This window comes from Ostrea edulis, chromosome 3 (genome assembly GCF_947568905.1).
Source record: "Ostrea edulis chromosome 3, xbOstEdul1.1, whole genome shotgun sequence".
Taxonomy (NCBI): Eukaryota; Metazoa; Mollusca; class Bivalvia; order Ostreida; family Ostreidae; genus Ostrea; species Ostrea edulis.
In genome coordinates this window covers 95,058,011-95,085,871 of record NC_079166.1, presented here as the reverse complement: position 1 = coordinate 95,085,871, position 27,861 = coordinate 95,058,011, and the positions used below count along the sequence as shown (strand labels likewise).

At 38.2% G+C, this 27,861-nt stretch overlaps 1 protein-coding gene across 1 annotated transcript in view; it reads right to left on the bottom strand.

Annotated features, from left to right (window-relative positions):
- LOC125674386 (DNA polymerase theta-like) overlaps nt 1–27,861 on the bottom strand; it is a 76,346-nt gene that overhangs the window by 21,494 nt on the left and 26,991 nt on the right. The window contains exons 12-19 of the mRNA XM_056159564.1: nt 23,066–23,208; nt 17,176–17,350; nt 15,386–15,540; nt 11,387–11,586; nt 7,715–7,839; nt 6,948–7,191; nt 2,941–6,332; nt 2,606–2,734 (exon numbers count right to left, since the gene is read on the bottom strand). Of these exons, the coding sequence (XP_056015539.1) occupies nt 2,606–2,734; nt 2,941–6,332; nt 6,948–7,191; nt 7,715–7,839; nt 11,387–11,586; nt 15,386–15,540; nt 17,176–17,350; nt 23,066–23,208 (4,563 nt within the window). The remainder of the gene's footprint in view (nt 1–2,605; nt 2,735–2,940; nt 6,333–6,947; nt 7,192–7,714; nt 7,840–11,386; nt 11,587–15,385; nt 15,541–17,175; nt 17,351–23,065; nt 23,209–27,861) is intronic.

The following is a 27,861-nucleotide window of genomic DNA, read 5'->3' as shown; positions in this document are numbered from 1 at the left end:
TAGGAGAATATTCCTGTATCAGAGATTTTGAGCAATAAGATCATTGAAGATAGAGTAATGTTACTACATCATCATAAGAGATAGGAGAACATTCCTCTATCAGAGATTTTGAGAAATAAGATCCACAGAGGATAGAGTATTGTTACTACATCATCATTGGAGATAGGAGAACATTCCTCCATCAGAGATTTTGAGTAATAAGATCCACAGAGGATAGAGTAATGTTACTACATCAGTATTGAGATAGGAGAACATTCCTCTATCATAGGTTCCACAGAAGATAGAGTAATGTTACTACATCATCATTGGAGATAGGAGAATATTCCTCTATCAGAGATTTTGAGCAATAAGATCCATAGAAGATAGAGTAATGTTACTACATCAGCATTTGAGATAGGAGAATATTCCTCTATCATAGGATCATTGAAGATAGAGTAATGCTACTACATCATCATTGGAGATAGGAGAATATTCCTCTATCAGAGATTTTGAGCAATAAGATCCATAGAAGATAGAGTAATGTTACTCCATCAGCATTTGAGATAGGAGAATATTCCTCTATCATAGGATCATTGAAGATAGAGTAATGTTACTACATCATCATTGGAGATAGGAGAATATTCCTCTATCAGAGATTTTGAGCAATAAGATCCATAGAAGATAGAGTAATGTTACTCCATCAGCTTTTGAGATAGGAGAATATTCCTCTATCATAGGATCATTGAAGATAGAGTAATGCTACTACATCATCATTGGAGATAGGAGAACGTTCCTCCATCAGAGATTTTGAGCAGTATTCCTCTATCTTAATTCGTTTACCCTATGACAGATTTGTTCTAAAACCTAGAAAAAGTATTGCTGGAATTTCCTTTTTTATTCTGGAATGCATTATGTGCTTTTAAAGTCAGTTGTCTTTTTTCCCCACTAACGTGTAATCGATGTCGGATGACAGAAACTTACGAGTTTTTACCTCCTCTACCTCTAACTATTTGAATTTAGAAATTTTTCCGACATCGATCTTTTCCAATGCTTTGCAAGATTTCGAAAATATCCTCTGAGAGATTTATTTTAAAATAGCGATATGGAAACTGCGAATGTGAAAGAGACAACAAAACAAAAGCATTGTTCTTAAGCGGACAAAATCGCCTATAGAAACATGTACTGAAATTTCTGATCACTTAAAGCTGTCAAGTATCTACAGGAATTTAAGGGAGTACCCTTTCAATTTTTATTGGGATAAAGAGGCAACTGCGGATCCTGCATTTTCCCGCAGCATTTTCGATCCCGTCATTTTTTATTTCTTTTCAATATTCAGCACTATTTGAATTCTGGGATATTGCTATCCTGCCTTTTCTTATCGGAGCTCGCCTTTTTCACCCTGTATTCCCCCTCCCATACCTATTGATACTGCGAAGGATTATAAGTATAACACGGGTTATTCCTGTTTAAAAGATAAAATTTATAAGGTATCTGATAAAAGTTATATCTTCTAAAGTTTACGAGATATCTTGTATCTAAATAAGACATCTTATATTTTTTTCTTTATAAGATATCTCATCACTTTTATACATGTAGATATCTAGTATATATGATAAACTATTTATTAACGTAATCTCAAATCTCCGTTGTCAAATCAAGACCGATAGTGAATCTCACGCTACGTACGGTGCAATTTACACTGAAATCAAATAGTGAAACTTACACTTGTTAGGCAAGAGATAATATAATGCCAAATACTTGGGACCGCCTACCTATAATTTAACCGACCTATCAAAAGCGCTCTTTAAAATCACCCGGGGACTTTTCAATGAACTATCTGGAGCATGTCATGTACTTGCCGATATGTCTCGTTCACACTTACTGTAAATCCACAGTAACAACTTACCCATTGCAAAGACAGATCACTTAACTGTGCAAAGGCTTTGATTTTCAAAGCTCAAGAAAAGCAACAACCTAATTCAATTCTCTAACCAGCAGTTCATTTACAATAAACCATTGAATTCACATCTCATTATCAGGAAGTGAACTGTTGATCAAATTAAACTAAATCTAGGTCCTGGGTTCTGCTGCATTAGGTTTGAAATCTGAGAGTTAACTCCACAATCATAGCGCTTCTACTCATGACACTTTTACTCGTTAACCAAAAGTATCAACTAAATCGAATTCGAAATTAGCATATCTGTATCCAGATCTTCATTTGTTGTTTGTCAGTGAGATTACAAGTTTAGGATAACATGGTAATATTGTGTGAGATTACAAGTCTAGTTCACATTATTATGTTGTGTAAGTGAGATTACAAGTTTAGGATAACATGGTAATATTGTGCGAGATTACAAGTCTAGTTCACATTATTATGTTGTGTAAGTGAGATTACAAGTTTAGGGTAACATGGTAATATTGTGTGAGATTACAAGTCTAGTTCACATTATTATGTTGTGTAAGTGAGATTACAAGTTTAGGATAGCTTGTTAATATTGTGTGAGATTACAAGTTTAGTTCACTTATTATGTTGTGTAAGTGAGATTACAAGTTTAGGATAGCTTGTTAATTCCATGTAAGTGTGAATTATGTCTGATTTTATACTCATCCAGTACTAGAAACATACCCTCCATATTCTCCCGGGTGAAGGAAATGAAATAAGCATCCCTGTCTTCCCAGCTGATTGACACACCTGTAATTAACAGGTTCTTCCCTGTCACAGGTAATCCAAGGGAACTAACTCTGGTTGATTGGTCTATATTCAACATACAGGGTGTGTAGAAATACAATGAGGAAAAAAACTCCAACAAGTTTGTACAAAAGTTATTAATGATCTAAAATAATTATTAATGATCTACACAAGTGGCAAACAGATTGAATAAAATTTCATGGGCTGAAGAAGATTAAAACTTATGCAATTATTAGGAAATTACATCATCCTGAATTTTCACACCTCCATACCTTTAGTATGCTGGTTTGCATTCCCTGCTTTGGAAAACTTGGCTCCAATTTTTCCTGCATTAGACACTGGGTCCTCAGGCCTGACCCTACAGGCAATGGAGATGGCAAATGTGAACTGTCCCTGCCACTCTTTGATAAACGTCTCGAACAATCTCTGATCAGCGCAGACATCGATAATGGTGAACGACCCCTGGGAGGGAGGGATCCCCGTGTCATTGGGGTCCACAATGGGTCCTCGCTCTTCACAAGGCAGTTCTTCAGATACGTCTTCATGATTCAATTTCTCAAACTTTGGTAAATCATTTTCAGTAGATTTATGTACCATGCCTTTATCGCGGCCCTGGAAAGTTTTACAAGTATTTATACATTTTCTGACACTGTTGGTTTTCAAGCCTTGTTTCTGTGATCTGAGTCGATTAGGCGTGGCCTTTCTGATGGTCTGTGGGGAGTTTACCTGACCAGACCTGGGAGGGGTGGGGGACAAACACTCCTGGCTTCTGGTCTTCTCTTCTCTAGATTTCTTTTCCTGACAGTCTTCAGGGCTCTCCATACTTTTTCTTTTGGTTTTTCTCGCATCAGTTTTCCGTCTAACACTTGTATTTCCTTGATGTCTAGTTTTTGTACCCTGACCTATATTTTTAGGGGGCGGGGACTGACCCTCTAAAGTACTGCTATCTGTATCTATAGTGGGGTGAAGGTCGTCCAGGAATGCTAACGTTCCCGGACTCAGTCGCTTGCCTTTACACTGAGAACCTTTACTCGGACTCAGTCGCTTGTCTTTACACTGAGATCCTTTACTCGGACTCAGTTGCTTGTCTTTACACTGAGATCCTTTACTCGGACTCAGTCGCTTGTCTTTACACTGAGATCCTTTACTCGGACTCAGTCGCTTGTCTTTACACTGAGAACCCTTACTGGTTTTCATCTGAGTAAATTTACAATCACTCGACACCACACCTGATTTTGTCTTGCACCTCGCGTTATCACTTTTTTCTAACACTTCGTACACCATAGACAGAGTCAGTGAGTCGTTCATTTCCTGTATCTCATCAGTCTGTACATCTTCTGTTTTTTCCCCTCTAACACTTGGACAAGATTTCTTAATATCACAATTATTAATCTTGTCACTTGCTGCCCTTATCTGATCTGTTGCTCCTAAGCTCTTCAAGGTCTTCTTTTTCTCACTGTTTGTATTACTGATTTTTGATGGAAAGCTCGGTTCTGATATCTTTTTATTTTGTGTTCCGATAGCGTCTTCAGGAAAAGTATCGCCGAGTTCTAGGGCCAGCACTAAGTCCCGTGACAACTGGTCATATCTGCCCTGTGTGGGAGGAGTCCTCTTCTCACTGTCAATGAAACAAGCCTCCTGTCCGCTGAGATAGGGAATTCTGAGGTCCCTGTACGACTCATCTCCACAAACATCCGACTCATCATCCAACATCATACATCTCTCAAAATTACTGGCTGGCAACAAGTCACATGACATGTCATGTGATGATAGCAGACTACTGCTAAGATTCAGATCTTTATCACAGTTAACTTTGACTTCATTAGGAGAAGCAACACAAGCTGTTTTTCCATTGTTCACGATTTTGATACAGTTTTCATCATCATGAACAGTTCCTTTAGACAAAGAGGTCAAACTATTCTGTTTCTGAGAGCCCTTGCCGATTTGATAGCTTCTGGAAGGGTTATCTGATTTTTCTGCGACTACGACTTGAGAACTGCCACAATCTAATGCCTGCCTATGAGAATTCTCATCTGCAACAGACTTCTTCATGATCCCAATTCCTGTACATCTCTTCGTGTTTGCCCCATCAGATCCACGCTCCTCATCCTGAACACTAGATATATTTTCCTTTGGATTCTTCTTTGATTTTGGATCAGACTTTTCTTCAGTATGCAGAGTTGCTACTTTTGATTGATTTCCTTCAGTACCCAGACTTGTAACTTTTAATTGATTTCCTTCAGTACCCAGACTTGTAACTTTTAATTGATTTCCTTCAGTACCCAGACTTGCTACTTTTGATTGATTTCCCGCCATCTGCGATTCAAACACAAAGCTATCAGTGAAATCTTCTGCACAGACCATGTCCTCTATAACTCTGTGCTCCATGTCCTCTCCACGACTTCCCTCCACATGCACAACATCCCCGCCGGTATCTCTGGTGGTTTTCTGTGTGTCTTGCTCTGTACACACATCTAGTGAATTGGACGAGGTCCGTCTTTCATCTGTTTTAGCTCTACACTTGAGACTCCTCATACTCGGAGGAGACTGGGATGTAGTCTCTTGCTTCCCTAATGAAGCCACATTTCCATCGGACTTTACACCTCTTTGATTTTGATTCTTTGCCTTTTGCGCTGAATCAGTAGACGAAGAAACAATTGATGACACAACGGAAGAAGAAATGGAGCATGGAAGAGTGGATGTCATCCCCGCAGAAGATGTGGAGAAATTCACTGATCCACATTTTGTAGCTGACTTGCTAATTTCAGTGGAGATAATGTTTGGTTTTGGTGGATTTGGACGAGTGAACTGAGATCTTCCCGTTGATTTTGTCGATAGTGATGAGGATGTCTGGGAGATAGAGGACGAAGTGTGAAGCCCTGGAGCCACGTTTTGTGTAACATGTCTGTTTATGTGTTCAATGGTACAAGATTTCTGAACTTCCTCCAGTGGTATTTGTTTATTTGATCCTTCACAGAGCACCGACTGTTTCGGAACATTGTCATAACTCGTCTTCTCTTCCACAGAAAATCCTTCAGCACATTGACCATTTGAAACAGGATAAACTTCTGCTTCAATCATCATTTTCTTAGAAGATTTCACCAGATTTTCCTTCCCAACTTTTACTTTATCACTTTCGTTTTCACAGACTCCCGTACTTCCCATGGTACATTTTTCCGTACTTGATTTCAGTGGATGGTCCAGTCTGATGCTTTTGTCTGAGTGTTTCTGTGTACTAATGCCTGGCGGACTGACCACAATCAACCTCTCCATTACACCAGCATCTTCACCCCCTGAATTCCGTGAGGTGGACATTCCGAGACGTGAGGTGGACATCCCAGGACTACTTTTCCCCTGTGATTTTCTTTTCCTCACTAACCTCCTTCCTCTCGGCTTACTCCATCCAATCCCACTGTTTTCTGGACTTAAACGCTTCTTACCACTCTCATCCGGACTTGTCTCACCCTGGATGTCCCTGCACTCTGGATTATTCCACTGGATTCCTAGTCCTCCCAGTTCCTGTTGGATGATGGATTTGGCCTCGTCTATGATGGCCTCGGCTGCTTCGAGCTCTGTCACACCTTTACGTCCGGTCAGCCAGATACACCGACTCTCCTGACGCCTGACCGCCTCCCAATCCGTCTCATTCTCCTGTCTCTTGGAACTGGAGGGATGACAGAAAGTGAATTATATGTATAAAACTCCACAATACTGGAAGGATGACAGAAAGTGAAAACAAATTATATGTATAAAACTCCACAATACGTTATACAGCAAAACTTATCCAATGGAAGTGAATTTTTTTCAATGATAGTATTCAAAGTTTAGAACTGAAACACAACATCTGAATTAGACAGTTTACACTGTAAATATTTATGATATTCGTCTGTCTGTTGACGCACACATGGCTGTATACAGTGTAACTAATGCAGCGTCTTTGGCAGTGAAACAAGAATAACACTTTATGGTTGCACTAATATATGAAAATCTCTATCTGTTATCATACATGTAATAACACCTATTTGTTCTGTTCTTTGTTTGCGTGACTTACATGTTGTCTCATTGATCGGATACAAAAATATTGTTATCAATAAGTCAATATAATTCATGAATACAGTACATTTTAAATATGATTGAAAATGTCAATGAGCTATTGGTGTAATTTTGACATTAAGTCGAGGATATAAACAAAATCTTATTTTTGACTAAAGGCCATTCATAGTTTATGGTCTAGGAGCTCAGAACAATTGCTACTGAATTTAGAAATGAGGGAGCAAACCTCTGAAATGGTGATGATTTCTTGAAGATTTTTTCCACATCTGCAACATTGGCATTAGCTAGAGCAGCCACAGTATGAAAGCCTCCCTCATACAACACACGGGCCCGCTGTCCATTCAGCAAGGTCAGACGGACAAGGTCACACAGCTCTCGCTGGACCCCGAAGGTCAAACGGTGCTGGAACTGACCGAGGATTAACTCCAGGTTGTACCAGCCCAGCCTCCCACAGAACACTGTCACCATACCTGTAGTGGAAATTCATTCAACCATAAACGTATCCTGTAGTGGACCGCAACACGGAAATGCATTAAACCACAAATAACACTTCATATACAGTATTACAGGTAAATATCTTAAATCGGTAGTGGAAATGCATTCAACCATGAACATTCACTTCCTATACAGAGTTACAGGTAAGTATTTCATACCTGTGGTGGACCGTAACACGGAAATTCATTCATCCATAAACATCACATCATAGACATATAATATGGTCCTATACATTGTGCTTTCTACTATTTTTGACCTTTAAAATTAATTGGAATCTCAATGTTTTTGATTCACTATTCATGTAGATATTATTGATTTCACAATCCATGTAGATGTCATTGATTTTATTAAAAATCAATACAAAATTCAAGATTTCAAGATTCAAATTGACATTTTGTTCAAAATGAATTTTGAAATTTTCCCCTATAGTGACTTTGACCTTTTGTGTCATACCTCGTAGTTCATTAATACTTGTCAGAACTTAACTGGTTCCCATACCTGCAAATGTTGCTGCTGTTTGCTGGAGGGATTGGAGCTGGCCTTTGTTACAGCCATAGCGATGACACACCTCACCTAGGGGTACTTCCTGTACCAGGTCGCTCAGAATCAGACAGGTATAGAATCTACAGATTACAGACTGTTAATCAGACAGGTATATAATCTACAGATTACAGACTGTTAATTATACAGGTTTAGAATCTACAGATTACAGACTGTTAATCAGACAGGTATAGAATCTACAGATTACAGACTGTGTTAATCAGACAGGTATAGAATCTACAGATTACAGACTGTTAATCAGACAGGTATAGAATCTACAGATTACAGACTTTATTAATCAGACAGGTATAGAATCTACAGATTACAGACTTTGTTAATCAGACAGGTATAGAATCTACAGATTACAGACTGTGTTAATCAGACAGGTATAGAATCTACAGATTATAGACTGTTAATCAGACAGGTATAGAATCTACAGATTACAGACTGTTAATCAGACAGGTATAGAATCTACAGATTACAGACTGTGTTAATCAGACAGGTATAGAATCTACAGATTACAGACTGTTAATCAGACAGATATAGAATCTATAGATTACAGACTGTGTTAATCAGACAGGTATAGAATCTACAGATTACAGACTGTTAATCAGACAGGTATAGAATCTACAGATTACAGGATGTTAATCAGACAGGTATAGAATCTACAGATTACAGACTGTTAATCAGACAGGTATAGAATCTACAGATTACAGACTGTGTTAATCAGACAGGTATAGAATCTACAGATTACAGACTGTGTTAATCAGACAGGTATAGAATCTACAGATTACAGACTGTTAATCAGACAGGTATAGAATCTACAGATTACAGACTGTGTTAATCAGACAGGTATAGAATCTACAGATTACAGACTGTTAATCAGACAGGTATAGAATCTACAGATTACAGACTGTGTTAATCAGACAGGTATAGAATCTACAGATTACAGACTGTTAATCAGACAGGTATAGAATCTACAGCCTACAGACTTTGTTAATCAGACAGGTATAGAATCTACAGATTACAGACTGTGTTAATCAGACAGGTATAGAATCTACAGATTACAGACTGTGTTAATCAGACAGGTATAGAATCTACAGATTACAGACTGTGTTAATCAGACAAGTATAGAATCTACAGATTACAGACTGTGTTAATCAGACAGGTATAAAATCTACAGATTACAGACTGTTAATCAGACAGGTATAGAATCTACAGATTACAGACTGTTAATCAGACAGGTATAGAATCTACAGATTACAGACTGTTAATCAGACAGGTATAGAATCTACAGATTACAGACTTTGTTAATCAGACAGGTATAGTGCAGCAATGATAATTATGAATGAACGTAGTAACAATGAATAACGAAGTGTGAAATCAAAGCTGTATATAGTATCTACTAAAGCTGTATATAGTATCTACTAAAGCTGTATATAGTATCTACTAAAGCTGTATATAGTATCTACTAAAGCTGTATATAGTATCTACTAAAGCTGTATATAGTATCTACTATTACTTTTTCCTTATTTGATCTCAAAATATGTCCTTGACCTCAGTAAATTAAACAAGAGGCCCAGGGGCCTTATAGGTCACCTGAGTATCATGTAACAACCTTCCAATGTTTGAATTAGGTTTGTGTTTAAATATAAGAATTTTACTTTTGGATGGAAGAAACATTGAATAGCTATGTGGTCAGCCCCGCCTTTGCACCAGAACCCCTGACCCAGGGGCCATAAATTTCAGTTTTGAAAGAAGCATCCTTGATCATCATTATCATACTATTAGTTTGTCTACTTAATACCCAGCAGCAGAGGAGAAGATTTTCAAAGAAATAAAATGCATTTTCACTATATGATCAATAGGGCCCCACCCTAATACCAGAACCCCTGACCCAGGGGCCATGAATTTCACAATTTTGAAAGAGGCATCCTTGTTCATCATAACCATGCTATTGGTTTGTCTACATAATACCCAAGGACAGAGAAGAAGATTTTCAAAGAAATAATGCATTTTCACTATATGACTTATAGAGCCCCACCCTAGCACCAGAACCCCTGATCCAATGGCCATGAATTTCACAATTTTTAACAAGAGGTACTGTGAGCAATGCTCACTAAGAATACCCCCCGCTTACCCCAATCTCCCAAAGGGTGTTGGTAATAGGTATAAACTACCTCTTTTCTGAGTGTTGCTACTTCGATGTCCAGTGCGCATGACCTTTGGACCCCAAAATTGATAGGGAACATCTTCATCTCATGGGTAGTCCATATGTATGATATGGTGACGGTAGGTGGAAAGGATACGCTTTTGAGCCCGGAAACCATATTGCTACTTCAATGTCCAGTGCGCGTGACCTTTGACCTTTTGACCCCAAAATCGATAGGGAACATCTTCATCCCATGGGTAGTCCATATATATGATATGGTGACTGTAGGTGGAAAGGATAACGCTTTAGAGCCCAGAAACCATATTGTTACTTCAATGTCCAGTGCGCTTGACCTTTGACCTTTTGACCCCAAAATCGATAGGGAACATCTTTATCCCATGGGTAGTCCATATGTATGATATGGTGACGGTAGGTGGAAAGGATAACACTTTAGAGCCCGGAAACCATATTGCTACTTCGATGTCCAGTGCGCTTGACCTTTGACCTTTTGACCCCAAAATCGATAGGGAACATCTTCATCCCATGGGTAGTCCATATATATGATATGGTGACGGTAGGTGGAAAGGATAACACTTTAGAGCCCGGAAACCATATTGCTACTTCGATGTCCAGTGTGCTTGACCTTTGACCTTTTGACCTCAAAATCGATAGGGAACATCTTCATCCCATGGGTAGTCCATATATATGATATGGTGACTGTAGGTGGAAAGGATAATGCTTTAGAGCCCGGAAACCATTGCGTCTACAGACGGACGGACAGACGGACAACCCGATTCCAGTATACCCCCCCACAACTTGTTGCGGGGGGTATAAAGAGGCATCCTTGCTCATCATTACCATGCTATTAGTTTGTCTACTTAATACCCAGAGACAGAGAAGAAGATTTTCAAAGAATTTCTACATTTTCACTATATGACAAATAGAGCCCCACCCTAACACAAGAACCCCTGCCCCAGGGGCCATGAATTTCACAATTTTGGTAGAGGGCTCAACGCTCATTATAATTATGACCACAGTTTGGCATCTTGATGTCCAGGAGTAAAGAAGAAGATTTTTTAAAATTACACTCATTTTGATGGTTTTTGCCCCACCCCTCAGGCCCCAGGGGGGCAGGGACCACGAATTTCACAATTTTTGTTCCCCTCCACCCACAGATGCTATATGCCAAAATTGGTTGAAATTGGTTCAGGGGTTTCAGAGAAGAAGCTGAAAATGTTCAAATGTTAACGCACGACGCACGTCGCACGACGACGGACAAAAACAGATAGCAATAGGTCACCTGAATGAATTCAGGTGACCTAAAAAATACAGTATACAAGCTAATTAAGTAATTTCAGATTTCTATTTTTTACAACTTATAGTTTAAAAGCTTAAGCAAAGTTTGATTTCGTGGACAGTCAGTAGACAGACCACACAAAGAATACCTCTGGGGCAAAACAGAATCCAATTGAGCTCACCTTTTGTGTATGGCTAAACTCCTCATCTGGTTCTCTGTGTTAGTTGGTACCCTCCCCTGAATAGCCCTGGTGAGAAATGCCTCTTTGACCCCCACAAGTTGGGCCACTCTCTTTTTGTCAGGGGAGAGCTTGTCCCAGAGACAGTAGAACTTGTACCAGTCCATGCCTCCCCCCAGGTCAAGGGAGTAGATCGGAGTCACCTACAACAGAGGTTTAAGTCAGTTCACAGTGAAATCAGTGTTACCTACAACAGAGGTTTAAATCAGTCAATGTAAAGGAACCGACAGTGAGAAAACTGATAGAAAGAATTTGTCGTTGTGCAGATACCTGAAATATGTTATGGGTGTGAGGAGGTTTTATTTGTTATGGGTGTAATGAGGTTTAATTTGTTATGGGTGTGATGAACTTTAATTTGTTATGGTGTGATGAGGTTTAATTTGCTTTGGGTGTGATGAGCTTTAATTTGTTATGGTGTGATGAGGTTTAATTTGTTATGGGTGTGATGAGGTTTAATTTGTTATGGGTGTGATGAGGTTTAATTTGTTATGGTATGATGAGGTTTAATTTGTTATGGGTGTGATGAACTTTAATTTGTTATGGGTGTGATGAGGTTTAATTTGTTATGGGTGTGATGAGGTTTAATTTGCTATGGGTGTGATAAGGTTTAATTTGTTATGGGTGTGATGAGCTTTAATTTGTTATGGTGTGATGAGGTTTAATTTGTTATGGGTGTGATGAGGTTTAATTTGTTATGGGTGTGATGAGGTTTAATTTATTATGGGTGTGATGAGGTATAGGTTTACTTTATAATCCGGTATTTCAGTTACAAATATTTCTTTTCCGTGAGTTAACTGATGCCATGATGAAATCTATGATACACATGAATAAATCACTCAACTTATAAACAAGTGGGAATTTTGATCCAAGTTCACTTCTACATTTAAATCTTATGCATTAAAGATATCACACCTTTAACATCCTGATATACATGTATGTAGACTTACTATATTAGTATTTACACAGTACACTACTTACTAGATATACATGTATGTAGACTTACTATATTACAGACCCTGAAACGTGCTACTACACCTTAAAAACGAACCGAACCGTTCCGTGCAAGAAACGAACCGTACCGTTCAAGAAACGTACCGTACCGTGCAAAAAACGAACCGTACCGTTCAAGAAGCGTACCGTACCGTGCAAGAAACGAACCGTACTGTTCAAGAAACGAACCGTACCGTTCAGAAAGCGTGCAGGATAATATTATGCAAACCCCGCCCCCAAAAGCCCGAAATCGTACCGTACCGTGCAGAAAGCGCGCAATTTATGTCACGTGACCCACTTTTTCAGCCACAGTATATTATTTTCACAATGGCGCCCGATGGGAAAGGAGGTCGTAGACTATCGCTGGCTATTCGAAGCATTATCCTCAAACATCACGAAGCTGGGTTATCAACTGTGAAAATCACCGAGATGCTTAAAACATCTTTGATATTCTTTTTTTTTTTAAATTACTTTCCGTAAATGTCACATTGTTTCAGTGCATATATGTGTATGTATGTTATCAACAAGTACCCAAGTTTTGACTGAATTATGCATAAAAATTCGTTTTATACTGTGAACTGTTAACAGAAATAGACGTCAGATCACTGCACGGATTTTGCATGCATGCTTCTGCAGCCAGTCCTGTGTACTGTGGATGTATATTTCACTTGCAGACTTTTAAAGAGTGAACCAAGGGGCATTTCGTTGTTTTAACGGAATTTCTGTTTCAATCAATTCTTTTAAATTCAAGGGTGAAGTTAACTACAATACTGTAATAGTACTTACAAGTAGCCTATTTAATTTCTTCATATAATCAGGGACGTCGACGTCCCTGATAATGCTACTACACGTATGGCACAGGGCTTGCCGTAAGAAGATGAAATTGATATTTGTAGCATTAATGTATTCAATATGTACTTTCCTACGTACAGTGTCTGAATCATATGAGAAATTTCTAGACCGATTAGAAAAATTGTCACGTTCTACACTGTAATATTTTCATTACTTTATTAGCAATAATTTTGACATATCTTTTTCTCTTCTACATTGATAACGACCCATATAGATAGATGTAGATTGGCGGATTTATTATATACACTAATAAACAATTTTTAATTACATCGACAGAGAAATAAATAGATACATACATGTGTAAAAGAATGTAAACAAGTTAAATTGATGCAAAGCATCAACTCGGCCGCAAAAAATTATTCATTTCAGCATTTTCAAGTATTTCAACAATATATAGAAAAGGTATATGAAACATTTTCATTACAAACTACACACTTGCCTTACTTTTCTGTTAATTTTTTTAAATTCAATTTTCAGTGATCAAAAATAAAGTCAGGGAAATGAAAATCGGACTTCGCGTGATAAAGGATAGGAATATATATTATATGTATTATCATCATTTTATTTGATTCAAAGACAAATGCAACAGATATCTAACATTATTAATTATGAATGACTGAATGCTGACAAAAAAGGACGTACAAACTTCACGTGCAGATATCCTGGATCTTTCATAATGCCGATGATAAATCACAATAAATGTGAAGTGCAGAAAATAATCATTGTGTCATTTGCGACTTTAGTGTATTCAAAACAAAATTCACTTCTTCTTAAAAACTTTTCCAATTTAGGCACTGTAATTTATATCCGGAAACTTAATACGCTTTGTTTTTACACTTACGCACGCCCATGTCGGGGAGCAGTTCATGTAACAACTTTTTATAAAATCGTAAATTAATAAATGTCTGATGAGAAATGAAAAACAAATTGAAACGTAATAACAACCATTAAGACTTAGACTTAAGCAAATTCTAAAAACTTTTATTCATAACTTTTATGTACGTTATCAATATGGAATTATTCCATCAAAGCAATCAAAAATAACGTCTCATTTCCCCATGTGCATATTCTAACACAACCACAAATCCTGCAGCCGATAATCAAAGAGCCGAATAAGACCGATCGAGTGAAAACAAACTATCGAAACGTACAATTTATACGAAGTCAAAGCGTTCAGGCCACGCCCACCTCATTAATAAAACGTGCAAACCGTTCACAAAGCGTGCAGCTATTTTTAGCAAACCGTACCGTGCAAGAAGCGAACCGTACCGTTCAAGAAGCGTACCGTACCGTGCAAGAAACGAACCGTACCGTTCAAGAAACGAACCGTACCGTTCAGAAAACGAACCGTACCGTTCATAAAGCGTACCGAACCGTACCGTGTAACTGGTGTAGTAGCACGTTTCAGGGTCTGTAGTATTTACACAGTACACTACTTACTAGATATACATGTATGTAGACTTACTATAAGTACTTACACAGTACACTACTTACTAGATATACATGTATGTAAACTTACAATAAGTACTTACACAGTACACTACTTACTAGATATACATGTATGTAGACTTACTATATTAGTACTTACACAGTACACTACTTACTAGATATACATGTATGTAGACTTACTATATAAGTACTTACACAGTACACTACTTACTATATATACATGTATGTAGACTTACTATAAGTACTTACACAATACACTACTTACTAGATATACATGCATGTAGACTTACTATGTTAGTACTTACACAGTACACTACTTACTAGATATACATGTATGTAGACTTACTATAAGTACTTACACAATACACTACTTACTAGATATACATGTATGTAGACTTACTATGTTAGTACTTACACAGTACACTACTTACTATATATACATGTATGTAGACTTACTATATAAGTAATTACACAGTACACTACTTACTAGATATACATGTATGTAGACTTACTATAAGTACTTACACAATACACTACTTACTAGATATACATGTATGTAGACTTACTATAAGTACTTACACAGTACACTACTTACTAGATATACATGTATGTAGACTTACTATGTTAGTACTTACACAGTACACTACTTACTAGATATATGATGTGAAGCTCATTCTCCAACACAAAACACTGTCTCGCTTTCTGGAGCTCAGCGAACACGACCAAGCCTTCGTCAGGGGACAGACTAGAGGCCAGGACAGCCGCCCCCAGCTGGGTGGGAACAAATCGCTCCTCTGTTTTACCATCTACAGCAAGATAATCACATTTTTATTTCCAATTACAATTGTCTCCCTTCCATCAATTCCTACTATCATTCATTACAGAAGGTTAGGGGTAAATAGCTCACATTGCTATTTCTGATATCCACTTGAAGTAATGACCGTGCAGTGCTATTGATTAAACCAAAGCACGAAACACTTAATTGTTGCCAGACTTCAAAACAAGACGTGTTTGTGAAACACTGATGCCCCCGCAACAAAGTATAACCAGGTCAAAGTTACAGTCACAAGGTCAAAGTTACAGTCACAAGGTCAAAGTTACAGTCACAAGGTCAAAGATTTTGGTGTCAATCGAAAGTCTTGCCTCAAGAAATACACATACCAAATATGAAAGCTCTACCTCTTAGGGTGTAAAAGATATGACCAACATTAAAGTTCTTTTTGGACGCGTGCACAGACAGGCAGACGGGCCAAAAACTGCATACCCCTAAATATTCAAGTCCAGGAGCATAATCTAACAGCCATACTACATTTGATGACATTGACGCATCTCTCTGTAACACAGACCTGTACAGTGTACTACATTGACCTGTACAGTGTACTACATTTGATGACACTGACCCTGCTCTCTGTAACACAGACCTGTACAGTGTACTACATTGACCTGTACAGTGTACTACATTTGATGACATTGACCCTTCTCTCTGTAACACAGACCTGTACAGTGTACTACATTTGATGACACTGACCCTTCTCTCTGTAACACAGACCTGTACAGTGTACTACATTTGATGACATTGACCCTTCTCTCTGTAACACAGACCTGTACAGTGTACTACATTTGATGACACTGACCCTGCTCTCTGTAACACAGACCTGTACAGTGTACTACATTTGATGACATTGACCCTGCTCTCTGTAACACAGACCTGTACAGTGTACTACATTTGATGACACTGACCCTTCTCTCTGTAACACAGACCTGTACAGTGTACTACATTTGATGACATTGACCCTGCTCTCTGTAACACAGACCTGTACAGTGTACTACATTTGATGACACTGACCCTTCTCTCTGTAACACAGACCTGTACAGTGTACTACATTTGATGACACTGACCCTTCTCTCTGTAACACAGACCTGTACAGTGTACTACATTTGATGACACTGACCCTGCTCTCTGTAACACAGACCTGTACAGTGTACTACATTGACCTGTACAGTGTACTACATTTGATGACATTGACCCTTCTCTCTGTAACACAGACCTGTACAGTGTACTACATTGACCTGTACAGTGTACTACATTTGATGACATTGACCCTTCTCTCTGTAACACAGACCTGTACAGTGTACTACATTTGATGACATTGACCCTGCTCTCTGTAACACAGACCTGTACAGTGTACTACATTTGATGACACTGACCCTTCTCTCTGTAACACAGACCTGTACAGTGTACTACATTTGATGACATTGACCCTGCTCTCTGTAACACAGACCTGTACAGTGTACTACATTTGATGACACTGACCCTTCTCTCTGTAACACAGACCTGTACAGTGTACTACATTTGATGACACTGACCCTGCTCTCTGTAACACAGACCTGTACAGTGTACTACATTTGATGACATTGACCCTGCTCTCTGTAACACAGACCTGTACAGTGTACTTGTTGCAGCGACACAAACTCGTTGTCTTGTAGGAACTGACTACAGTCAGAGATCATAGCCTGCCTTTCATCGGAGCTGGTCTCTAGGGATACTGCTAACATCGTGCAGGACGCGTACGCTGTTATATCCGATACTGATACAGCTACCCCACTTACAACAATCTGCACATAATAAAAAGGTGAAGATAACGAACAGTGATCAATCTCATTACTCTTATAAGCAATACAAAATAGAGTTAGGCAAACACGGACCTCTGGACACACCAGAGATGGGATCAGGTGCCTAGGAGGAGTAAGCAACCCCTGTCAAATGGTCACATCCGCCATGAGCCCTATATCTGGATCAGGAAAATGGAGTAATCCGTAGTCAAAATCAGTGTGTATTAAGAATGGCCTAACTTTTAACATAATTTTATGAAACAAGTCAGACAGCATTTAACCCAATAACAGGTTGTATTGGCAAACTAGATCATTATAACAACACAGAATTTGTGAAATGCTAACTTTAAACGAGACTGTTAAAACCCCTGTCACATCAACGTGCTTGTCAGTAGCCTGCCTCGATTCAACAAGAGACTCATGGGCCACATCGCTCATTTGAGTCACCTTGGCCCATATCTAAAAAAATTTCCCTCTATATTCTCATGTAAAACTGATCCCCTAGTGTGACCCCATCCTACCCCAAGAGGTCAGGAGTTTAAAGAACTTGAATCTGCACTACATCAGAAGCTGCTATGTAAATTTAAACTTTTGTCGGCCAGAGATCTATCCCTATCCTATGAACACAAAATCAAAAGTATGGGATCATTTAGGATTTTACAAAATAAACAAGAGTACTGCAAACGGTACAATATATGCCCGTCGGATAGTGAAATTCAACCTGGAAGCATATTGTGCACTCTGAATTGACACAACACACATTCTGAATAGGAAAGCCTTAAAGTGGGTCATGGTGCACCAATCCATCTGACATGTGAACTGATAATGTATTTCTCTGAAAGGGAGCTTGTGACAAATTTCAGAGCAATACCTGTGACCATACCAAAAAAAATCTGGAAAACTGTTTGACCTACTTCTACCCCTAAAGTACTGTAGGTCTTAGTGCACCAATCCAGCTGAAATGTTAACTGCACTTGTCTTCCTCTGAGAGGAAGCCTTTGACTTAACATCAGGGCAATCAATATCTGTATCCGTAATGAAAAAAAGCCTGGAAAACTGTTTGAACTATTTTCCCCAAAAAGTAGGTCAAGGATGGACCAATCCAGCTGAAATACAAACTGAATTTGTATTCCTCTGAGAGGAAGCCTATGACTAAATATCAGAGCAATATCTGTATATGTAACGAAAAAAAAAAAAAAAAAAAAAAAAGCCCGGAAAACTGTTTGACCTATTTTTAGCTCAAAAGTAGGTCAAGAATGGACCAATCCAGCTGAAATGCAGACTGAACTTATATTCCTATGAAAGGAAGCTTATGTGTAAATTTCAGGGCAATATATGTATCTGTAACGAAAAAAAGTCCGGAAAACTGTTTGACCTACTTATAGCCCTAAAGTAGGTCAAGGATGGACCAATCCAGCTGAAATGCATACTCACTCTTACAATTCTTGAGGGAGATATTGTGACCAAATTTCAAAGTTTTACATGCATCCTTTACGGAAAAAAGTCCGGAAAACATGACCCCAGACGGACAGACGCACGGACAGCGCCATAACATAATATTAAATCAGACACTGGATTTATCCTAATTAAAATAATTTAGGGTAAAAATAATGTAAACTTAATATAATTATGCCAAGATTTGGAATGAATGAATTTTGATTATTTTTCGATCAATCAAACAAAAAGGAGCATCAGATTATTCCAATTATCAATTTTTTCCCCCGATTGCCCGTCACTAAAATTAAGACCCCCACTCATTCAATTACTGACAATTAAATTCATCAGAAATCTCCGAGAAAGTAAACTTAAGGATTAGAAGGAAAAAAAAGAAAAGAAAATTGTTTATTGTGTACTCCAAGAAACAATTTTAATTCCTTAAAACCAAGGTCTTTTAAATCCATGGATAAAGCATAATGATATAAATCATAGGAGATGATAAGATTCTCTTATGAGTAGCCACGAAATATAAGGTAATTCCACCCGAGGGTTGCAAAATGGGGGTAAAATCTGAGGCTTTGCCAAGGGTTTAACTGCTCTTTTGCGATCCCAAGGGTGGAATTACCTTAATATTTCATGGCTATTCATAAGCAAGTATTTTTCTCTCATGTTTCTTACCATTTTTAGCCCAGCAACGCCATATTGAGAATTTTCAAATTAATCAGATTTTTAATATACATTAAAAATGACCACAGAATTGGATTCTATGACCTAATTTTGGCGACTACATTGCTGACGAAAAACCAACCTATTAATAATTGCGTGAATAGCATTAAAGTTATTCCTCTTTGAATAAAAACGTCTAGATAGTGACATCCCTGGACACACAAAATAGGCCTAATACATGTAATTTTGCTGTTTTATCAATAATATATTTCAAACATTTAGTTAGAATCCTTAACATCAATAACTTTTGTATGCATAAAACTGACACGCAATAAAAAGGAGACAAAAACAAGAGATGTTTGTAAAACACATATGCCCCCCATGGTGCAAAATTGAAATGGGTTATACACACACACATCATTTAATTGAGAGTAGTATCATCAATTCAAAATATTGAGCAGACAATATCTTCCTATGTCAAGAGTGGATTGACCATGTGACCTAAAAATCAATAGGGGTCATCAACTCCTGAAGATGTACCAGTGTACCAAGTTTGATGTCTGTCAAGCAAAGGGTTCTCAAGATATTAAAAGGACAGTATATTCCTATGTCCAATTTGACCCTTGACTTTTGACCATGTGACCTTAAAATAATTAGTAGTCATCTTCTCCTGAAGATGTACCAGTGTACCAAGTTTAATGTTTGTCAAGCAAAGAGTTCTCAAGATATGGAGCAGACAGTATATTCCAATGTCCAGTTTGATCCTTGACCTTTGACCATGTGATCTGAAAATCAATAGGGGTCATCTTCTCCTGAAGACGTACCAGTGTACCACGTTTGATGTCTGTCAAGCAAAGGGTTCTCAAGATATTGAATGGACAGTATATTCCTATGTCCAGTTTGATCCTTGACCTTTAAACATGTGACCTCAAAATAAAGAGGGGTAATTTTCTCCTGAAGATGTACCAGTGTACCTAGTTTGATGTCTGTCAAGCGAAGGGTTATCAAAATATTGAATGGACAGTATACTCCTGTCCAGTGTGACCCTTGACCTTTGACCAAGTGACCTCAAAATCATTAGTGGTCGTCTTCTCCTGAAGTCATATCAGTGTACCAAGTTTGATGTCTGTCAAGAAAAGGGTTCTCAAGATACTGAGCAGACAGTATATTGCTATGTCCAGTTTGACCCTTGACCTTTGACCATGTGACCTCAAAATCAATGGGGGTCATCTTCTTCTGAAGATGTACTTGCGTACCAAGTTTGATATCTGTCAAGCAAAGGGTTCTCTAGACATTGAATGGTCAGCATATTCCTATGCCCAGTTTGACCCTTGACCTTTGACCAAATGACCTCAAAATCAATAGGGGTCATCTACTCCTTAGGATGTACCAGTGTGCCAAGTTTGATGTCTTTCAAACAAAGGGTTCTCAAGATATTAAGCAGACATTATATTCCTATGTCCAGAGTAGATTGACCCTTGACCTTTGGACCTGAAAAACAATAGGGATCCTCTTCTACTCATAACTAACCCACATATGAAATATCATTATCATCAAGTGACTGGTTCTCAAGATATTGAACGGACAACACATGGTCTACAGACCGACCGACAGGTGCAAAACAATATGCCCCCTCTTTTTCAAAGGGGGGCATAAAAATTATATCAGGATGATGTGTAACATGTCATTTGGCCTACATGTGGGGAAAGTCTTTCAGTGCAGCTCGAAGTCATCTGATCTTCTATCAAATCCCAGTTTGGCCTTATCAAAATCACACAAATTTTCTTTTCAAAGGAGCACTAATATTGATATTAAACACATAGTTATTTAATGACGATTGTGTAACAGAGATTACATTAATGACGATTGTGTGACAGAGATTACATTAATGACGAGTGTGTGACAGAGATTACATTAATGACGAGTGTGTGACAGAGATTACATTAATGACGGGCGTGTGACAGAGATTACATTAATGACGAGTGTGTGACAGAGATTACATTAATGACGAGTGTGTGCAAGAGATTACATTAATGACGAGTGTGTGACAGAGATTACATTAATGACGAGTGTGTGACAGAGATTACATTAATGATGAGTGTGTGACAGAGATTACATTAATGACGGGCGTGTGACAGAGATTACATTAATGACGAGTGTGTGACAGAGATTACATTAATGACGGGCGTGTGACAGAGATTACATTAATGACGAGTGTGTGACAGAGATTACATTAATGACGAGTGTGTGACAGAGATTACATTAATGACGAGTGTGTGACAGAGATTACATTAATGATGAGTGTGTGACAGAGATTACATTAATGACGGGCATGTGACAGAGATTACATTAATGACGGGCGTGTGACAGAGATTACATTAATGACGAGTGTGTGACAGAGATTACATTAATGACGAGTGTGTGACAGAGATTACATTAATGACGGGCGTGTGACAGAGATTACATTAATGACGAGCGTGTGACAGAGATTACATTAATGACGAGTGTGTGACAGAGATTACATTAATGACGAGTGTGTGACAGAGATTACATTAATGACGGGCGTGTGACAGAGATTACATTAATGACGAGTGTGTGACAGAGATTACATTAATGACGAGCGTGTGACAGAGATTACATTAATGACGAGCGTGTGACAGAGATTACATTAATGGCGAGTATGTGACAGAGATTACAGTGTGGTGTTTGTTAGTGGACACAGAGATGGATTTCTCTGGCTTCAAAACCTACACAAGATCTCAAGTCTCATATACATTGATGACACTTGTTACATCGGAGACACATGTGGACGTTGCCAGAGGGAGTGCGGAGGTATAACTATAGTAGAGCTTGCGAGATGCCATAAAATTATATACATGTAACTAAGTATTAAGTTCATTGGGGCAGGGAAGGAGGGTATTGAATGAATCACACTGTGTTCTCAGAAGAAATTCCGTCAGTGATTTAAGATGACTTTCATCATTGTTTTCTTATTTTCTTAGCCGCTATGAAGTCAAATATGTTTAATATATGTGTAGATATAAGAGAAAATCTCGAGGATTCTATCGATCTTACATGTGTAGATATAAGAGAAAATCTCGAGAATTTTATCAATCTTACATGCCGACATCTCAAGGATTCTATCAATCTTACATGCGTAGATATAAGAGAAAATTTCTGATTCAGAAGTGTAACTGTTTTGAGTTTAGATTAGCACTAACGTATGAAATGAACTTGTAAGAGAATGAATGCAATATCAAACATACATATTCAGCATGATTGATTTGACAGTACTTTTGATTTGCCATTCTTACAATTCACCACGTCTGATAAATTATCAATAAGTTAATACAGGCATTTTATCAATAATTTTTTCAATAAAAAAATATCTACTTAAATTAAATACACTGGTATAAAATTCCATGGATTTCCTGTGATCATAGATTTTATTTTGTGCCACACAGAAAAAAATCATGTCTACAGTAATCAAATTTTTATCAACATCCTTACCAGTACTGTGTTTAGACAGTGGGGATTAGATAAATCATTGACTTACCTCTAGAATGACTGTGTTTTGACATGGCCGGGGGTTGGGGTAGATAATAATTGACTTACCTCTAGAATGGCTCTTTTGATGCTGGAGCTGAGTTGCTCCCCTTGCTTTCTGATGAGACAGCTCCTGACAGGGGGCAGTTCAGATTTTACCAAGGTCACAGCCTTGCTTTTTTCATTGGACTTACAGATCAGAATACTCTCACCTACAAATTTAACTTTCTATACTGTATGAAGTTATAACATCATTTCTACAAATTTAACTTTCTATACTGTCTGAAGTTATGACATCATTTTCTACAAAAATCACTTTCTACACTGTCTGAAGTTAAGACATCACTTTCTACACTGTCTGAAGTTATGACATCACTTTCTACACTGTCTGAAGTTATGACATCACTTTCTACACTGTCTGAAGTTATGACATCATTTTCTACACTGTCTGAAGTTATGACATCACTTTCTACACTGTCTGAAGTTATGACATCATTTTCCTCACTGTCTGAAGTTATGACATCATTTTCTTCACTGTCTGAAGTTATGACATCATTTTCTACACTGTCTGAAGTTATAACATCACTTTCCACATTGTCTGAAGTTATGACATCATTTTCTACACTGTCTGAAGTTATGACATCACTTTCTACACTGTCTGAAGTTATGACATCATTTTCTTCACTGTATGAAGTTATGACATCACTTTCTACACTGTCTGAAGTTATGACACCATTTTCTACACTGTCTGAAGTTATGACATCATTTTCTACACTGTCTGAAGTTATGACATCATTTTCTACACTGTCTGAAGTTATAACATCACTTTCTACACTGTCTGAAGTTATGACATCATTTTCTACACTGTCTGAAGTTATAACATCACTTTCTACACTGTCTGAAGTTATGACATCATGCATCTTCACGGTGTCTAGATTTACTGTGGAATCATAAAATTTTGGGGCTCAATTTTTGTGGATTTCGTGGGTACCCCTATACCATCAATTTCAAACCACAATGAAATACAAAAATGTGCACAATTTATGGGTTTTAAATGAATGTAAGGCTATCAAAAGGCAATTAATTACACAAATTTAGTAGAGGCCTCCATGCCTCATAAAATGTTAACTATAGTCCTAAGTTTGCTTCTTATTAACATTCAATGTAATTTCACTACCTGTATAATATGTTAACTATAGTCCTAAGTTTGCTTCTTATTAACATTCAATGTAATTTCACTACCTGTATAATATGTTAATTATATATAGTCCTAAGTTTGTTTCTTACTAACATTCAATGTAATTTCACTACCTGTATATGTTAATTATCATGATTATAGTCCTAAGTTTGCTTCTTATTAACATACAGACTTATCATTACAGCTGAATTCCTTGTCCACTCGTCATAAACATAAAAAAGACCAACTCATCTATATTAGTTTGTAAAATATATGAGCAAGAGTAAAATAGATGGAAGTCTTAAAGATAGGAACACTATAAGGTCCTACAAGAAACTGACCACAAACATTCCTGATGAGTCACTCATGTGACTTAAAAAGTGGACGACACAAGATTCCATGCTGCTGATTGGATTTTCAGATAAAACACACTTTCACAGATCTCTGATAGCAGAGTGAATCCTGCACATTCTTTCATCAAAGTATGAAACATAAATTATCCTTATAGTTGTAAAACATGTAAAATTATGTCATTTATTACAAAAAATTCTACTGAATGAAACCTTGAATTTATGATAGGGCAATAACTAAGTATGTCAGATCTAGACAGACAGGTCAATAAATAAGTATGTCACAGACAGAGAGGTCAATAAATGAGTATGTCACAGACATAGAGGTCAATAAATGAGTATGTCACAGACACACAGGTCAATAAATAAATATGTGACAGACAGACAGGTCAATAAATAAATCATAAACAGACTGAGGTCAATAAATAAGCACTGCTAGTCGATAAAATCAAGCTAAAGTTAGAACACTGATATCAAAAGTAAACACTGTCTCTGTGTATGGTACAACTAATACAGAACAAAGTCCACTCATCAAATTTTATCCAGTAGCAGATTCATAGAGAAGCTTAACTCAAGCTGTCGGTTCAGATGGGACACTAATTTCACAGGTAAAATCTTCACTGTGTAGTATCAGTTATAAAGTTATTCCTAAAGCTAAAGTGATGCTCACTACAACTTGTTTAATGGTAGATCTAATGATCTATTGAATGAAATTTTGTAGACCTGACACCTGAATTCAGAAGATGGCTACCAAAAACACTGCACAGGAAGTGCTCCAATGCGAGGTTGTGACAAGAATGCCGTTCCAATGTTCTGCACTCTGTGTCCTATTAATCTCTGTAAGGGGTGTGTTGTGGAACATATCTCTGATGTCTCAAAGAAACATGAGGTGGTGCCTATTGATCTGCAAAAATCGATGCTTGTCTATCCCTTGTGCAAGATTCACGGCCGAGAACACTGTGAAATGTATTGTGAAGATTGTAGCAACACTCCTGTCTGCCCCAATTGTATTACTTCCAAACATAAGAGACACCACTTCAAAGTTTACAGGATTTAATGGACTCAAAGAAAGAAACTCTAGAAGCAGAAAAACTAAGATTGCAAGAATCTGTTCTCGCCAAAGTGGAAGAAATAGCTCGAGGCATCGAATCTCAGACAGCCAGTTTGGAAACGGAGTATGGGAAACTGACATCAGAAGTCACAAAGCATGGGGAGGAATGGCACAGAGAAATCAACATCGTCATTGATAAAACCATGGCAGAAATTAATCAGATGAGAAAGAAACATGAAGATGCTCTAAATATACATCTGAAAGATGTCAACAAATTGATTTCCCATTTACAACTTTCCCTCTCTGAAATTGAGAACATTTTAGATTCAAATGAAGTTTCAAAATCACTAGCCTAAGAGATTAAAACAGATCAATTTAGGAAGTTTCCACCCAATCTAAAGTTTAAACTTCCATTGTTCCACGCACCAAAAAATCAACAAATATCACAGTTATTTGGTTCTTTATTACCATTCTCCATAACAACAGAAGAACAAGGCTACACAATGAAGACATCAGAAGCTGTATCGTCTCCTCCAGTCAAACCACTGCTTGATGAGCCGCGCGTCACCGCAACCACAGACACTGTATACCTATATCAACCACGCAGTGTCATCTGTCTCAGTGACGAAGAAATCTGGACATGTGGGAATGATAAAATTATGTATCTCCTCAACCTTCAGGGTAAACTACTGCCATCAGTCAACACTAAGTCAGGGGACAGACCAGGGGACATAGCAGTGACACAGGACAGAGATAAACTACTGCCATCAGTCAACACTAAGTCAGGGGACAGACCAGGGGACATAGCAGTGACACGGGACAGAGATAAACTACTGCCATCAGTCAACACTAAGTCAGGGGACAGACCAGGGGACATAGCAGTGACACGGGACAGAGATAAACTACTGCCATCAGTCAACACTAAGTCAGGGGACAGACCAGGGGACATAGCAGTGACATGGGACAGAGATAAACTACTGCCATCAGTCAACACTAAGTCAGGGGACAGACCAGGGGACATAGCAGTGACACGGGACAGAGATAAACTACTGCCATCAGTCAACACTAAGTCAGGGGACAGACCAGGGGACATAGCAGTGACACGGGACAGAGATAAACTACTGCCATCAGTCAACACTAAGTCAGGGGACAGACCAGGGGACATAGCAGTGACACAGGACAGAGATAAACTACTGCCATCAGTCAACACTAAGTCAGGGGACAGACCAGGGGACATAGCAGTGACACAGGACAGAGATAAACTACTGCCATCAGTCAACACTAAGTCATGGGACAGACCAGGGGACATAGCAGTGACACAGGACAGAGATAAACTACTGCCATCAGTCAACACTAAGTCAGGGGACAGACCAGGGGACATAGCAGTGACACAGGACAGAGATAAACTACTGCCATCAGTCAACACTAAGTCAGGGGACAGACCAGGGGACATAGCAGTGACACAGGACAGAGATAAACTACTGCCATCAGTCAACACTACGTCAGGGGACATAGCAGTGACACGGGACAGAGATCTTGTTTATACTGACCCTGCTAATAAAACTGTAAACCTAGTGAAGAATTAACAGATACAGACCATGATCACACTACAGGGTTGGACACCTCGCAATGTCTGCAGTACTGCCTCTGATGATTTCCTGGTTACCATGATCAGTGATGATAAAAAACAATCCAAAGTTGTGCGTTACTCTGGCTCCACAGTGACACAAACCATTCAGTTTGATGATCAGGGTCGTCCTCTCTATTCATATGGTGCTTACATCAGTGACATTAAATACATCAGTGAAAACAGGAACTTGGATATCTGTGTGGCTGACCAAGGAGCTTGCGCAGTAGCGGTGGTCAATCAGTCAAGAAAACTCCGATTTAGGTACACTGGTCATCGCCCTATATCATTTGATCCATCCGGCATCACTACAGACAGCCAGAGTCACATCCTGACGGCAGATTGGGACAATGGGAATATACATATCCTAGATCAGGATGGACAGTTTCTCTGTTACATTGACATCTTTTATTCACATCGTGATTTTGGAGTTCTACAGTTATTCTCATTTTCGAACACACATCCATGGGGTGTATGGGGTTTATGTGTGGACTCCCAAGACAATCTCTTTGTGGCTGTTTGTGTCAAAGGAAAAGTGATGAAAGTTAAATACATGTAATGCATACGGTATTAGCCTTCTTTACAGAGTCACCAGAATCGTTTCTTTGTTTGAGAATTACGGTGATCCATGTATGATTGATGAATTGAATATTGTTTTAC